Below are 15,815 nucleotides of genomic sequence, written 5' to 3' on the forward strand. Positions count from 1 at the left end.
CGGACATTCTGACCTTTTATATATACAGTCTATGATTCGGACCCAAGTAGACGGAAGGAATGAGGTATTTGTGGTCTACAATGACAGAGAAGAGACTGTCAAGTTTGGCTGTACTCAGCATCGAATCAAAACGCACTAAAGCTTTAGATCTTAATAAGTCTGAGGCGTTTTGCTGAACAAGATGGTAATCGCCGCATTCAGCTGTTATAGACATGCCAACTTGATGCTCTGCTCACGGACGACTCGATAAGCATAAAGAACTGTTAAGATGATGACCTTACGTGTGTAAATATTTTTTTTTCTTTGTGGGGGTCTGCCCCCAAAAAACAGTTTTACGTCCTGAGAAAGTCAAATAAGACGGTGAGTAAAACTCCACTGCCCAGCCACTTTGATTTAACTAGGCCAGTAGGTAGGGGCATTCCACTGGATAATAATACCCCTGCATTATAGCAACAACAACAATAATAATAATAATAATAGCAATAATAATTGGGAGGGGGGGTGCGGCTGTTCTTATGTTCTCTGAGGGGAGGCTCACCTTCCCACACTTTGAAAACCCCTGTATCAGAGGTTTATAGTCTCAGAAAGTTGTAGCAGATAATACAAAAGCTTAACTGCTACAAAGGTTTTCACATACAAGGAGCATACAATACAAATATTAAGAGGAAATGTATTTTCCTTTGTTTTCTCAGGACAATTCACATTTAGATTCAGGGGGAATCCTGGCCCAAACAGCAGCAACAAGTGCTATTACATGAATAAACGAATAAAAAAAAAGATTTTTAAACAACAAATTACATAAAAAATGAATGAACATTAAGCAGTAATTACAAACGGGACATTTTCACTCAGTGGTCAAATAGTCCTTGTTTGATAGAGTTACTGTAATGAAGAGACAAAGGCAGCAGTAAAGTAGAATAAACATGGAGGGTTTTCTTATCCTGAATTGTGTCTATTTTATACAACTTTATTGCAAAGAACCAGTTTCAGCTGCTTCTAGGTGTGTGGATTATTGCTTTGGAATAACCGTGGACTGGATTAAGAAAACCTGGAACGGAGTTTTGTGGATTATATTATTTTTGTTGGACTATTTTTCATGAACTATATATATATTGCGTAAACCCTTTCACTCACATAGGACTCACTGATCATTCAACTATAGAATATATTATTGTGTCTGCATTTAAAGAGACATGTTGTGTGTTTTTGTTCAAATGTATTAATTTACTAGGTAACAAATACAGAAATATTGAACTGGTTAAGAGGGACATGTGCTGTATGTTTTCCCGTCGGTAACATGTACCCTTTGTAGAGTTTGACTCAACCCCAGCAACTTTAGTCAAACCTTTACAACACTTCATTATAAGAACCACCAGCTCAGTGTAGTGACCTTACTTGAATGTATGAAGGATATCACACATGCAGTGGAGCAGTGTAGATTTCTAATGCTGTTGTTTATCAGAGGAAATCCACATTTGGTAACAGCAGTGCTCCATCTCTCTCAGGCCTCGACGCCGACCAGTTGAAACCAGCTAAAGAGTGCACCCCCATCGAATACCCCAAGCCCGACGGGAAGATAAGCTTCGACCTGCTCTCCTCTGTGGCTCTGAGCGGCACCAACCACGAGGGGGACCAGCCCGCCCACCTCACCCTGAAGAACGACAGCGTCCCGGTGGAGAGGAACCTGGCCATCTACGACGGGCCGGAGCAGCGCTTCTGCCCCGCAGGTAACACTGACACCACAATATACATACATATAAGTCAAAGTCAACTTTATTGTCAATCTTCCAGTTTGTGTGTACAGACAGACAAAATACCGTTTCCCACAATCCCAAATATAAAAACAAATGTTTATAAAAATATGTGTGCAAATATGTATATATACACACACATATGTGACCCGTCGGAAGTCGCAACGGCTCATTTCAAAATAAACGTGGATTTGCGTAAAAAAATATTTTTCGGGGTTCTGTGTTTTGTTTGATTTTAAATAAACTAAGTCTTGGCTTTCAGAATATGAAACTTTTATTTCCAAAACCACACGATAAATACATTCTTGAAGCTTGTAAAGGGAAGATGACAGCTCTCACTCGCACCCTGCTCTTCTGAAACTACTGAAGTGGAACACCTGCTGATTGTTGTTAACAAAAAATCAAAAACATTTGAGCTTTACGTGTTTACCGGGTTTATCCAAGGTCTCCAGATGAGGACAAAGACACCTGGTTTTCTCTCTGAACGCTGTGAAAACCTAATGATGTGCAGCATGGGGTGAAGAAGCCTCTGCAGAGAGATGCTTTGTGACAAAGAGCTGAGGGAGTGGGAATAAAACAGGAAGCACTTAGTGCAGAAACTCTCAGGTTAATAACTTTTATAATAATGACATTGTTGTTTTCTGGCAGCAGCAATTTGGGACAGCTGATCCCTTTAACATGAAATAAACGTTAAATATTATACTCTCCCTTTAGAGTCTAAAGGATTTGATCACTGTTTCATCCCTGATTTAATTAACCTCCTTTAGAGTCACATGTCGTGCGCCACCCAGCATCAGGCTAATCTGTAGGTAATTAACCTGCATAGTGTTTATAAAGCGCTTCGGTTTTAATGACTTTTATAGATTAATGTCTCTTTAATATAATTAACTTCTCTACACAATGCACCTCTAGTTTTATGCATAATTAGATAACTAGGCTGTATAAAAGAGAGCAGCGTTTACCAATGATGCAATCAATATCCACAGCCGTATGAGAGCCGGTTATATTCCTGTAAACCTTTTTAATACAAAATACATCGAGACAATTGTTTTAATCATTAAAGGGGTCCGGTTATGCTCATTTTCAGGTTAATATCTGTGTGTTGGAGGGAACTTTGGGAAGTTAGCCCTGCAGACCACTTACTGCACATGCACAACAACCTTTATAACACCCTACAGGAAAGGGAAACCCCCAACAAGTAGAATAGGGCTGCTTTAAAAAGATGAAACTCAGCTGTGTCCACATCACGCTGCTGCTGCTGAGAGTTCTCACACTATATGGTTTTATTGTTCCTGACGGTCAATTGCAAGTATTTGTAAAATAAATACAATTATTACATCTTACAGTAAGCATGGTTTAGGATACTTATGTTCAGTGAAATAAGTATGTTCTTCTGATTCCTGGCATCATGAAAACAGAAATGTATTGACCTTTTAAAAAGGGCAAATTGTCATTAGTATTTGATAACTCCCTTGAAGGTCACCTATTATGCAAAATCCACTTCTTCACGTCTCTTCTTCATCAACATGTGTCCCCTCTGTGGAAAGAGATGCTGAGAGTTTCAGGAAAAAAGATTCTCTCTTTTTGATCCATTTCTATAAAAACCTGTCTGAAAATGAGCTGATCAGATTTTGGCCACTTTATGATGTCATAACGATGTGTTGTCTTGTGTAACCATTAGCCAATCAGCAACCAAGGTAACCCCCCCCCCCACCTTATCACCTGAATCTCCTCCTAGAGCACTATTGTGTTCTTTTTAACCAAATCTCTCTGAGGGGCGTGGGGAGGGGCTCCTTATTCTCATCTAAAGTAACACAGAGAATCAGCCCTTTTGAAACAGAGGGGATTATGGGACACAAACTAACGTGAATATTTCAGTCTTTCTCTGTATTTGTCGATCTAACTACATTACTTCCCCCCCAGGTGTGTACGAGTATGTTCCCCTGGAAACTGGAGATGGGATGAGGCTTCAGATTAATGCTCAGAACTGTGTCCACTGTAAGACGTGTGACATCAAGGACCCGAGCCAGAACATCAACTGGGTGGTGCCTGAGGGCGGAGGAGGGCCAGCCTACAACGGGATGTGAACATCGTGTTTTTTTTAACCTTTTTTGTCTAGAAAGATGACTGTAAAGTATCATCCAGGGCTGCAGTACTTGCCAGCGATGGTGAATGTGCCTAATTATGGAACAGGAAGTAAATACATAACTGGGTTTAAAAGGTATGAAAAATTAAATCTGCAAAAAGCAAGGATATTAGAAATATGAATGCCTTTTTTGTCATAGAAATCCTTAATTTATGCAGTTATATTACATTTAAAATGTGGCATTGGTTGTGAAATCCATCCAAACAGGACCATTAAACTGAGCTTTGATCAAACGTTGCAGTTGCTTCATAACGGCTATAAAACAATATGGGCATTTTAAAGTAGTTTTACAATAAAGTGGATCTTTAGCCGCTTTCACATCCCAGCACTTAGTTCCCCCATGGAACTAAGAGCAGATCGCGTTCACACAGGAATAAGTCCCCTGACTGAAGATTACGCAAATGAAGCCGCTGGCGTCACTTCTTCTTCTTCTGCTTGGGGTTACTGGCAGGCCGCAAACAACTTCACGGCGTATACTGCCACCCCAAGTCCCCGGAGTTGGGGAGTCTTCCGAGAAATCGGCAGAACGCGACTCCACCGCTCCCATGTTTTCTTTTGTGTTGCCATAAGTTAGTCTCTCTCCGTTGGTGCGCGGGGCTAATGCTAATAATGCTAATTCCAGCAAATACAATGGCGGCTTCACAAAACCTTTCAGTTTTACGGGGCGTGGTTTGCAATTTGTCCATTCAATCAGCAATTGGAACTTTTTTCTCCCCAGGAAAGAACCAGCTCTCTAGCAGGGACTGAAAAGGGGGGGGAAAGTTCTCATGAACCAAGTTCTCTTTTTGGTGTGAACGTAAAATCCCAGGAACTATCGGAACAAGTATTCCGGTGTGAAAGTGCGTATTGTGTTTTAAAACGAGGTACCCAACAAACTAATAATATATTTCCTCTGTAAATGAACAAGCAGCTCTCAAATTCAGGTTTATTCAGCATTTATTCCAGGAATATTTGGACAGCATTTGATCTGCTCAGTATTGTACATAAAATCATTCGATGATATCACACTAATGAATAAAGCACTTGACTTCTTGTCCTTTTTGTTTTATTCTCTGTAAAAAACATAAATAGACAGGTTGATGTAGGTTGTGTGGCTAACGGCACTGTATCAAAAATCCTTAGCGTGAAACTAAACAACATATACAGTAAATGCTTTGCTGAACTCCCTGGAACGAGGGCCGGTGATAGATGTTAACCCACTTTTTCAGAGCAGTGGAGTCAGCCATGCATCAGACTAACGCTCAAACTATTCATTACAGTGAGGACACGTGTCAGTATTAAGACAGGTCGAAGCTTACAACAGTTATTCCCTTAAAACAACACAGACGCTGAGATGTGGCAGCTTGAAAACATGAACAGACCTGCAAACTGAAAACACTTCACCTGCTGACAGACCGAGTGCAGCTCCACACGCACACATGAATTCAAATATCGATAAACGTTGCGAAAGAGAATTCATTGCATTAGGCGAGGTATTTACGCAAACATTTTGGCATAGATTTTCTTCTCCTTCTCCTTCTCCAGCTGGATAATCAGCTGAACTCTCTTCAACTCTTTGCTGATAGCTGCCAAAAGAAAACACTTTGGATTAGATCAACAAATCAAAGTGACTTATGTTTCATCTTTGGTGCTGGGATTTCAAACATTGCTTTTCACCTTTGCAATCATTTTGCACATCACGTTTAAATACAGATGGGGGGAGAGACAGATGGGGGAGAGACAGGGGTGAAGAGAGAGACAGAGGGGAGTATTTTTTTTTAAGGCACATTGAGAGCGTAAATCGTACTTATCGCTCGCTTTTACACATCTCCAAACAGCCGATAAACTGCTGCTTCAAATATCAGAAAGGAGCTGCAGATTTGCAAAGAGCTCAATTTCACCCAGTACACTCAGCTTTGAGATATTAGGGGGTTGAAACACTTCCAAATTGTTCCCCTAACTCGTATCTAACAGTATGATACAAGATGACTTTCTGGCGGCAATGTCCTCCCCAGGGCTCGAGCTTAGGGGCGTCCCGTCGTCGAAAAAAATAGGGTCGGGGAGGATAAAAAAAAAAGTTGGGACGAGAGTTAAAATAAAAATACCCTGCGAACGCCGATGAAAATGAAACCGACTGCACGTTTTGTGTAGCACACAGTTATTAAACCTCCTTGTCAACAAACACACACAAAACATTTAGCAACCCGCGAAATACACACACACACACAGAGAGAGTAGTATACCGACAGCCAGCGGCACAGCTGTCCGCGAATAATGAGAACTCTCCATCGCATTCAGTCCTTAGCAATATGCCGCGCCTCTCCCCATGTAGGATGGGTACCGAGCCCCGGTATCAAACGGGCCCCGGGCCGGAATTATTAAAGAACGTGGTACCGTTAAGCTCCGACGTTATGGTACTGGAGACATTTAAAAAATATACGTCTTATTGCTACATAAACATTATATCGCAGTTTTAGTTTCGCCAACTCCGTTTCTAATATGCAATAAGACTACAAAATGCGTCCGATGTATTTTCGATCTTTCCAATCCAGGCGTCTGTGCGAGGGGGCGGGGCACTTTGTAAAGGTCTCCTGACTGTTTCATCCTGGTTACTCTGGGTTCTGTCTTCAGGACAGTGTGTTGGATGGGACTTGATTGGATTCAATATTAGAGTAACTTTCTCGTTTTTTAAATATATTTGGGCTTTGTTTCTGTGTTTGACTGATTTCCTCAAATAAAAAGGTTGATGAATGATCATCTAGATTTGTATGATGTTTTATTGATGTTAAAGGTCACTTTGAATGATTTTAACTAATGATAATGTAGAAAAACTAATATTTTAAATTCGGGACGGTCCACATTAATTTCGGAACGGCTTAGATTGGATTTCGGGAGGATGGTGAAAAAAAGTTAGTCGAGAGCCCTGGTCCTCCCATCAATCTATCTCTAAAGAAAGCCATACATTAAGCTGCTTAACTGTAAATATTGAACATAGCCACATTAATAAAAAGGAATATATTCAGTTCCTTTAGAACTTGAAACACTGTTTGAGGAAGATAAATCACAATGACTCAGCCATTGTGTTTATGTGAAGTACTTGCATTTAACAACCGTCTGATAGCATTTTATCGTGAGTCACTCTCAGATCAAAGTAGATAAATAATAGGTATTTTCTTTTAAAAAATGGGTACACAGGCTTTTGTTGGCTTGACAAATCCTCTCAGTCTAGGAAGTGAATACAGCCATACTCCTAAGTTTGTTATTCTTGAGCAACTACCCTGAGATAATGATGTTTCGGTCGCATGCTGCTCAGACAGAACACAGCTACTTCATTCCCTCAATCAAATCAAATCAGGACAGGATGTTTTCTTGCGGTCCTAGGACTATTTTTCTTCATGAGCTCGCATACTAAATTTGAATAATACACGTGAATATGCATGAAATGTCAAAACAAATATGCAAAATGTGGGAGACGGCGGCACATTGTTTGCATCATTCTTGGAATTGATCAAGACTGAAGAGACAGACAAATGTTGATTCCCCACCTTTGTCTTCTGGAGCTACTGCGTGCGCTTTCTTCAGATCAATCTGAAAGGAGAAGAAAACAATTGGGGGAGTCAATGTGACCTCAGAATGCCCCCGTATAATTACTGTCTGCAAAACCAATGCATTCTGTTTTATCTCGTATAAACCAGGGCATGTCATAATGAAAGAAATGAGCATTGTTCTCACCCAATGCCAAAAAGACCTACGATACATTACAGAACCGTTGCTAGTAAAGCTGTACACCAAGTAATCCATATTTTTAGACATACATCATTGTGTACATTTTCAACTGTCAGTGGGCAGGATATCTTCATTTTTAACTGCTATTTTAATCCTGTGTGTGCGTGTGTGTGTGTGTGTGTATGTGTTACCATGGCTTGGCTGTTCTCCTTCAACCCCTGCCAGGACTGGGCCCTCCGGAAGAGTGCCTTAGTGCTCGCCTGGTCCAGCCCGAGAGCCTGTGAGACACAACAGAAAAACATCCGAAATGATCCTCCTTGAATGTTCTATTACATTTTTGCCATTCAAGTTATTTTATATATTAAATCTTCATTATACTTCCCCCAAAACGTATTAGGCAGGTGGGCTCCAGGCAACAAAATGTTTAAGTGCATTGAATCATATTTCTGCGAAGTTGATTTTATCATTCGAGAAAAAAAATTAAGTCAACTTTAAAGATAATACTCGTAGAAGGACACTCTGAAAAAGGCAGGCTTAAAGGTAACCCTAACCCTAATGGAGACACCCGCTCGAGTGCGCTAGAATTTGAAAGTACGCAGCTGAAAAAAATCTGCCCCTTCCTTCAGACTTCCTTACAGAGCCCCTCCTCCAACACACACATGACCAAGTGTTTCTGAAGAAATGTACCTACCCCACCTTTAATGCCCTATATGGCAATATTACCGATAGTGAAAACTGAAGAAGTAGTTCCGTAGGCCAGTCGTTTTTTTGTCATCTTACTGACAAACAAACAGACCATAAAACACACCATAATCCCCATGTCCTTTGTGGAGGTAGTAAATGGATAGTTTCATCAGTTTCACTCTGGGACAGATTCATCCCACAGGCCTTAAGAATGTTAAACACCTGAACTTTTGAAAGAACATCCATAACATTCATCTGTTTGCAACTTATATATATTAATATTCCAATTACTTGTATATAGACTACTCTATCATATTTTCTTTTCTTTGTCATAACTACACTGTAGCTATGTTCGAATGACAATAAAATCCTTGAAACTTGATATATTGCAGTTAAAACAAATGATTCACCGCTCTTTAACAACTGTACCTCGTTGCAGCTGTCCTGAGCGTCCTGCCACTGCTCCATCTTCAGATAGCAGGCGGCGGTGTTGAGGAAGCAGCTGAGGGCAGTGGGCTGCAGCTTCTTCTGCACCCCCGCCTCCAGCAGATCTCCACTCACCTCCATGTACCTGCACAGGGACAAACACACACTCATGGTTAGGGAGACACCAGCAGCAGATATGCATGCATATTCACAAAGTCATTTCTGCTCACTATTCCTCCAGTTGGTTCTTCTTGTTTCATGTGGATAGTGTATTTAAATGTAAGAAGCACACTTCCTTTAGCAGATTTAGCTCTGAAAACATAACCATTTCTGTTTAAAGGCATGTTCTATATTTTTCTTAATGGCAACAAATCCAATCAAAAATACCCTGGAAAAGCAAACTATAATCCTCGGCACTTTTGGGGTTTTTTAATACACTAATCAGGGGCTAAAAATAATCCCTAAACAAATGCTTTTTACTCTAATTTGACTAAGCTTGCTATAAAATATAGTGGCCAAAGGCTTTAGGAATTCACTGCCATTTTACAATTTAATGTTTATACCTGTGACTCATTTTTAAAGTCATGTCTTCAGTAGCAACACATGAGATTCAAGTTCATTTTTATAGCAATGCGGGACAACTGGGAACACACACACACACACACACACACACACACACACACACACAGTGTATTACCTGAGAGCCTTGCTATACTTGTTGATTGCACCTTTCCAGTCTTGACTCTTGAAAAGGTTGTTTCCAATATTTTTAACGTCCTCAGCCAGAGACAGAACTTTGTCCACCTGAGAGCAAAGAGAAAGAAAACAGAGTCGTAATGAGACGGGACAGAAAAACAAAACGTTGAGTCTACTTCACTTTGAGGTCAAATCAAAGAGAGATGTGGAAATAATCCATTAACCCTCGTTTTGGGGACAAGCCCTTGAATGTATTTGTTAAGCCCAACACGTCGTGGATCTCAATATTCATTTTCCCATCTGATTTTGGATAAGGCACTTTTCCCAAAAAGCCTTTAACGGGGACCCTCAGAGCCATCCGATCCGATCTGGCAGAGTGTACCTGTGTCCTTGAAGATCAAAGACCCCACGATACTCACATCTTTAAAGTCAACGTCGGAGTCCTCTGGGAATTCAGGGTGGGTGTCTCCTGATCCGTCGCTTGACTCCGCGCCCCAGCTGTCCCCCTCCTTATGCTCGCCGCAGTCTCCAATCACGCACGGCTGCAAAGGGACACATCAGCAGAAGTTTTAGACGGAAAAGTGTCATGAACCCATGTCACGTGAGGGAACATCGTTTCAATATCAATGCATGCTTGGGAGCTGGGGTTTATGGATTTAAAACCGTTATGTGGGATGTTACAATGGACATTTACAAAATGGAGAGGATAACGTCATCTGTCAATCACAAACTGGAACTATCTGTGTCACGATGGAGAAAGTGGACTGATTTCGTAAAACCTCATCGGCCAGAAGTCCTGATCACTCCATAATGTTCGTACTTTTTACTGTTTTTATTTGATCTTTGTGCAAAAAAAGAAAAAGGCATTTCGGACAGACAAACTTAAGATGTACAATTACTATGTATTGAGAAAACACTAATTGTTTGCCGGGTATCTGCAGGACTCCTGAAGTCAAATGTAAGACCTTTTAAGACCCTTTCCATACATTTTAAGACCTCATCGCCACTTTGAGTTTTAACCGGTTACCTTGGCGACACACTTTACCTCACATTGACTATATACAGTATTGATTGTCCTTCCTCCTTATCTTCCAACCAGTTGGACGCAGACTTGCATTTCCCCATAACGATGTTGCTTAACAACCGGCGTAAACGGACCTTCGCGCGCTATCAAGCAGTGAGCGTGCGATGTCCTGTTCAGATGACGTCAAACCCAACGGGATGCCATCAATAAACTACACAGAATCACACTACACACCTACGCCATGATTACATTCAGGCAGACTATAGAATACAACCTCTTTGGACCATTTAGATACTTATTGAAAACAAGCTACAAAATGTAACACCTTGGAAAATGCCGTTTAATAGCCTTAATTTTCGCTAAATTGATTTATCAACTTTTAATACTTTGTAAGACCCCGCGGACCCCCTGGTTTGATGCCAAATGTCAATAAAAAATATATTACAAAAAAAGAAAAACGTTGACATTTATAAACCGTTCTTTTTAATATCTCATTCTGTATTTGAACCAGGTGCTCTGCAGATTTTCAATTTAAAGATTTTTTTCTTCACATGGAAGAAAGAAAATCGAACTAAAGCACACTTGGAAGGAACACCAAGTTCACCATGGTGTTAAAACAAGTGTCTTCAAAAGGTATGCATTGGCAGCTTTGTCAAATGTTATTATTTTGGAAATACTATATATATATTTATTTATTTTTTATTTATTTGTTCCGGTCTTTTCGGCACAAAGTTGTCCATTGTTTTCGGGCATCCCTGTTTCCTAAAGCCGGGTCAATCTTAGCGTCCACTGGATTATACTCAGTCACTCTGACAGACAGGCATAGTGGCGGGAGGCTGAACTTTATATATTTTTAACTAAAACAATGTACCTTTTCAGGGGCGTCCTCCGTGGTGTCGAGTGACTCCAGCAGTTTGACTATTCCCATCCCTTTTAGCACCTGTCCGAAGACGACATGCTTCCCATCTAAGTGAGGAGTGGCCACGGTGGTGATGAAGAACTGAGAGCCGTTGGTGTCTGGCCCGGAGTTGGCCATGCTGAGCAGACCCGGTTTGTCATGCTGCAAAGACAAAGGGAAATGATTACAAAAGCAAAAGATAGGTAACTCTCAAACACAGAAAAAAAAAAAAAAGATAGGAGTGTTTGATTATTTCTGTTAGTTTAAAAACTCACTAATTTGTATGCCTTTTTTTTTTTGTACAATAGATAAGGAAGACTAAGAGAGATATGCAAAAAAGATCCCTGCATACTCCAACCTAGAGACATATGTGCAGTGTTTAATATCCAAAATACTAAATAAAGTTCAAATGAGAGTGATGGGGAATAGTACAGACCCCTCTAAGTATTACAGTGGTGAACCCAGATAATGGGGATTCTGGTGATAAGTCACTTACAATGTAGTGGAAGTTTTCATCCTCAAACTTCTCTCCGTAGATGCTCTCTCCCCCGGTGCCATTCTGGTTGGAGAAGTCACCTCCTTGGATCATGAATTTCTTGATGACTGCCAAAAGCAAATTTATAGCCAGATTAATTTTCAGTAGAATGTATAGCTCCCTAAAACTTCAAGTACCATGTTAGTTACTACCCATTCTAAATACTATACTGTCCCATAATGTGCATGAATAAGTGCCTATTTGACAATATGCAGCAGCTTCCTGTCGGTTCAACTTTCCATTATTGTGACTTCCTTATAAAATTGAGTTTTACTTGTTCTCGATATAATAAGAAAGGAAATACAGATTCTCCAAATAGAGTACTTTTCCCAGTATAGTTCCGATAGTTCTTGAAATGTTGTGTTCACACCAAAAAAATCCGGAACTAGAACTTAGTTCATGAGAACCTTTTCACCCCCTTTTCAGTCCCTGCTGGAGAGCAGGTACTTTCATGGGAGAAAAAGGTTCCCATTTCTGATTGGCTGAGCGGATTGCAAACCACGCCCAGTAAAACTCGGAAAAGTTTTGTGAAGCCGCCATTGTATTTGCTGGCATTAGCATTATTAGCATTAGCTTTAGCCCAGCGCACCAACGGAGAAAGACTAACTTATGGCAACACAAAATAAAACATGGGAGTGGTGGAGATGAGGAGGTGTCGGTATTCTGGCGATTTACTCGGAAGGCTTCAGTAGAAGCTGCTGGGACTCCCAGCAGCTTCTACTGAAGCCAGTCCCCAACTCCGGGGACTTCCGGCCGGGGACTTCGGGTGGCAGTATACGCCGTGAAGTTGTTTGCGGCCTGCCAGTAAACCCAAAGCAGAAGAAGAAGAAGTGACGTCAGCGGCGTCATTTGCCTAATCCTCCCTCAGGAACTTATTCCGGTGTGAACGCGATCTGCTCTTTAGTTCATCAGAAATAAAGAGTTCTGGGAACGAAGTACGGCAAAGTACTTCGTGTGAAAGCGCCTAATGCATTGGATGTCCTTTAAAGCTACTTTCACATGTCTGAGTGTACTAAAGTTCCAAAGTGCCCTGTCCTCCAATCTGAAATGTCACATGATGTGCAGCTGGGAAGGCTATTTTACTTCTGTGGAAGGGGCATCCTTTGAAGTGCAGAGGCTTTCCAGTTGATTTGCCAATGCCTTTCTCTCCAGTGCAGAGCGCCCGGAAGTTTTCAGCAGTTTTGGGGACGATATCAGCAAAAAGCTCCAGAACAAGTCGGCCAGCTGTGGACAGAAATAAATACATTAGTGCAGTGTTACAATAAAATACAGATTGTAATTGACTAAACAACTTACAGTATAGTCTGCACTAAGTTATCAAATACTTTAAAACTATAACATTTCTTTACTTCACTAACTTGACTTTAAGAAAGACTACATTTACCAGAATATGTTGGTTTTTAGTAAAAAAGTAGAACTAACATCGTGTAGGAATAAAGTCCTCCATTCAAAATGTTACTCAAGTACTTAAGGAACTAAAAGTACTCATTATGCAGAGGCCCATTTCAGATTCATATGTATTATATGTTTCCATTATAACCACAGGGGGCCCTTTGTGATAGTGTTGCAGTGATCATTGTGCTGGTGCTGCTGGTTATGTGTTTTAATTGTTATGAACACACATTATGTAACTGAAATACCAATCGTGTTGTTATATGGCGATGTATTGTGCTCTATACTTGTTATACTGAACTAAAAGTATTTTTTTGCCACATTAAATGAGCCCCTCACATAAAGCTAGAACCGCTACTGCTCTTGCTAAAGTAAAAGGTATCTTCAATGGTGTTTTTAATGTGTTGGCTGCAACCAGTTTGATAATACACTTGAGCTAGAATGAAGCTACCTACATGCATGATAAAACACAACATACTGATATGACTATAACGCTATCTTACAGTGGTATAACAGGAAAGCTAGTGCTGAGAAAAGCTACATTTACCAGTCATTCTAGACAACACAACCACACGTGGTTCATACACTATCTCGCTTTCTAAATACCAGTCATCTTATTCAAAGTTCATGCTAGCTCATATTAAATATTACCGAGCTACTTATGTCGATTTTTAGAGAGTGTTTCATCTGTAAACTGTTACGTTTATTGTTCTTGCAGCTACTAGCATACATCCGTTTCTACAAGTCACCACAGCTAGTTGTGCTAAGCTAACAAATGCTAACGACAATTGTGAAACTACTCCTTAGAAAAAAGCTGTTAAATAATATTAAAATGAAAATGGGCTGACCTCTTTCTCCGCCAATGTCTACATCAAAGAAGACACGAGGGTTTTCGGAGTTCGCAGGCTTTTCAGATGGTACTGGGTGAGACATGTTAAAGACAGGGCGATTTCTGACACTTGTTTCGGCTAACTTGGCTAATTCCGGCCGGCGTACTGAAGCAGCGGAGTCAATGACTTCCGCTGAGCGCATTTCAAATTAAAGGTATTCTGTTAAAAGTGCATTGCAGGATTTCCAAGTATTGATAGGAAACGAAATACATTACTGCGTTTGTTTGGGTTACAAATTCAGATATACAAGAACACAAATAGTAGAATTGTTTTTCCAAATATGCCATTTTGATGTAAAAATGGCATATTTGGAACATTTTGTCATGCGAGCACGCATGTGGTTTTCAATGAAACTTCCGGTAGCCTAATGCAGAATACAATTCATATTAAGTTTCACTTTAATTTACTTTTTACGGTGGACTTGTACTGTTACTAGTAGTGTTAATAGTTGCAATTTTAAATTGATCATTAACCATTTCCTCAATTGCAGTAAGACTATGTCAATCCCAGATCAAATGCACGCTAAAGGGTCATTGAGTGATTGTGATGTGTTAAATGTTTGTTGTTTGTTTTTCATGTATTGTGTCTTGACATTTGTGTATGTTGATGTTACACATGGAGCTGCTGTGATGCAAGTCAAATGTCAGACTTGATCTTACCATTAAAGTATTTTCGTATCTTGTCGTAATATTTACTATATCATCAATATATTGCAATGAACAAATTCACAATTACATAAATGGGCTATTCACACTATAAACCAGGCACTACAAAGTTAATTGTGGCTAATCCAGTGATTTCAATGCATGAAAAAAACAGATGATGCACACAACGATCTTTTCTTAATTAACCTGATGATATTTGCTCCTACTTGTAAACACTGGATGAATGACTGGAGTCAAAAACAATTTGTTTAACCTAATGTATAGACTTATTAAACATGCAATAAGTGAATATTACTTTGTTTATTGTCCACAAGACATCATTTTTCGAACAAACCATATGATTAGACCAATAGTGAAAAACAGATTTAGGCGTCCTGGATTAACTGCAGCCCCTATGGATCCACTTCTTGTTTATGATGATTTCGACTCAGCCTTCTGGGATACACCTTTTCTTGTTAATGCATACAATGTTCCGTCTCAACAAAATGCAATCACAACTTGCCTTCAGGCAGTCTTCAGACTGAGCCCAGCCTATTGAAGATGGGATTGTCTGCAAATTGCAGCCTACCTCGAGATATGGATATCTGTCTCTGGCTCTTTATTTGAAAATTGGTGATTTTCTGATGTGGCTCAGAATTTGCTCGGTTATCTACACCAGACATAAGTGGATATGATTACTTTAGCTGTGGGGATGGATTACCTGGTGCTTCTCATACAGACAATAACAAGTATATATCTGTGATGCTCTGAGAGGTGCCTCTGATAAACAATACTGTTATTGTTGGAGAGAAGAATCATCTGTTTTAGGAAGCAGTGCCACATCTGATATGTAATACTACTTCGAGCACATCGGCAAAACATAGACAAACATTCAACCCTTGTTTTTGCCAGTTTACATTGTCAGATGTACTGAAACTACAATAAGTTTAACTGAACTTAACGTGAGAGTCGTGCAAGAAAAGTATGAGTCTTGGATTTAATATTGGTCTGCGAAATGAAACTG

The 15,815-nt window shown here is 40.1% G+C and overlaps 2 protein-coding genes and 1 non-coding gene across 3 annotated transcripts in view; 1 reads left to right on the plus strand and 2 right to left on the minus strand.

The window, feature by feature from the left end:
- etfdh (electron transfer flavoprotein dehydrogenase) overlaps positions 1–4,929 on the plus strand; it is a 24,210-nt gene extending 19,281 nt beyond the window's left edge. The window contains exons 12-13 of the mRNA XM_034227602.1: positions 1,506–1,727; positions 3,675–4,929. Coding sequence (XP_034083493.1) covers positions 1,506–1,727; positions 3,675–3,838 — 386 coding nt within the window. The 3' untranslated portion in view covers positions 3,839–4,929. The remainder of the gene's footprint in view (positions 1–1,505; positions 1,728–3,674) is intronic.
- On the minus strand, positions 4,816–14,268 carry ppid (peptidylprolyl isomerase D). The gene is made up of 10 exons (XM_034227603.1): positions 14,106–14,268; positions 12,949–13,089; positions 11,827–11,933; positions 11,304–11,492; positions 9,828–9,950; positions 9,410–9,516; positions 8,716–8,857; positions 7,794–7,880; positions 7,422–7,464; positions 4,816–5,462 (listed from the first exon to the last, which is right to left on the minus strand). The coding sequence occupies exons 1-10, from the start codon at positions 14,188–14,190 to the stop codon at positions 5,374–5,376; spliced, it is 1,113 nt and encodes a 370-aa protein (XP_034083494.1). The 5' UTR covers positions 14,191–14,268; the 3' UTR covers positions 4,816–5,373.
- LOC117553630 lies at positions 11,138–11,265 on the minus strand. The gene has a single exon (XR_004570173.1). It is a non-coding gene; the product is annotated as a small nucleolar RNA SNORA65 (small nucleolar RNA).
- Positions 14,269–15,815: the final 1,547 nt, after the last annotated feature.

Source organism: Gymnodraco acuticeps, unplaced genomic scaffold, assembly GCF_902827175.1.
Source record: "Gymnodraco acuticeps unplaced genomic scaffold, fGymAcu1.1, whole genome shotgun sequence".
Lineage (NCBI taxonomy): Eukaryota > Metazoa > Chordata > Actinopteri > Perciformes > Bathydraconidae > Gymnodraco > Gymnodraco acuticeps.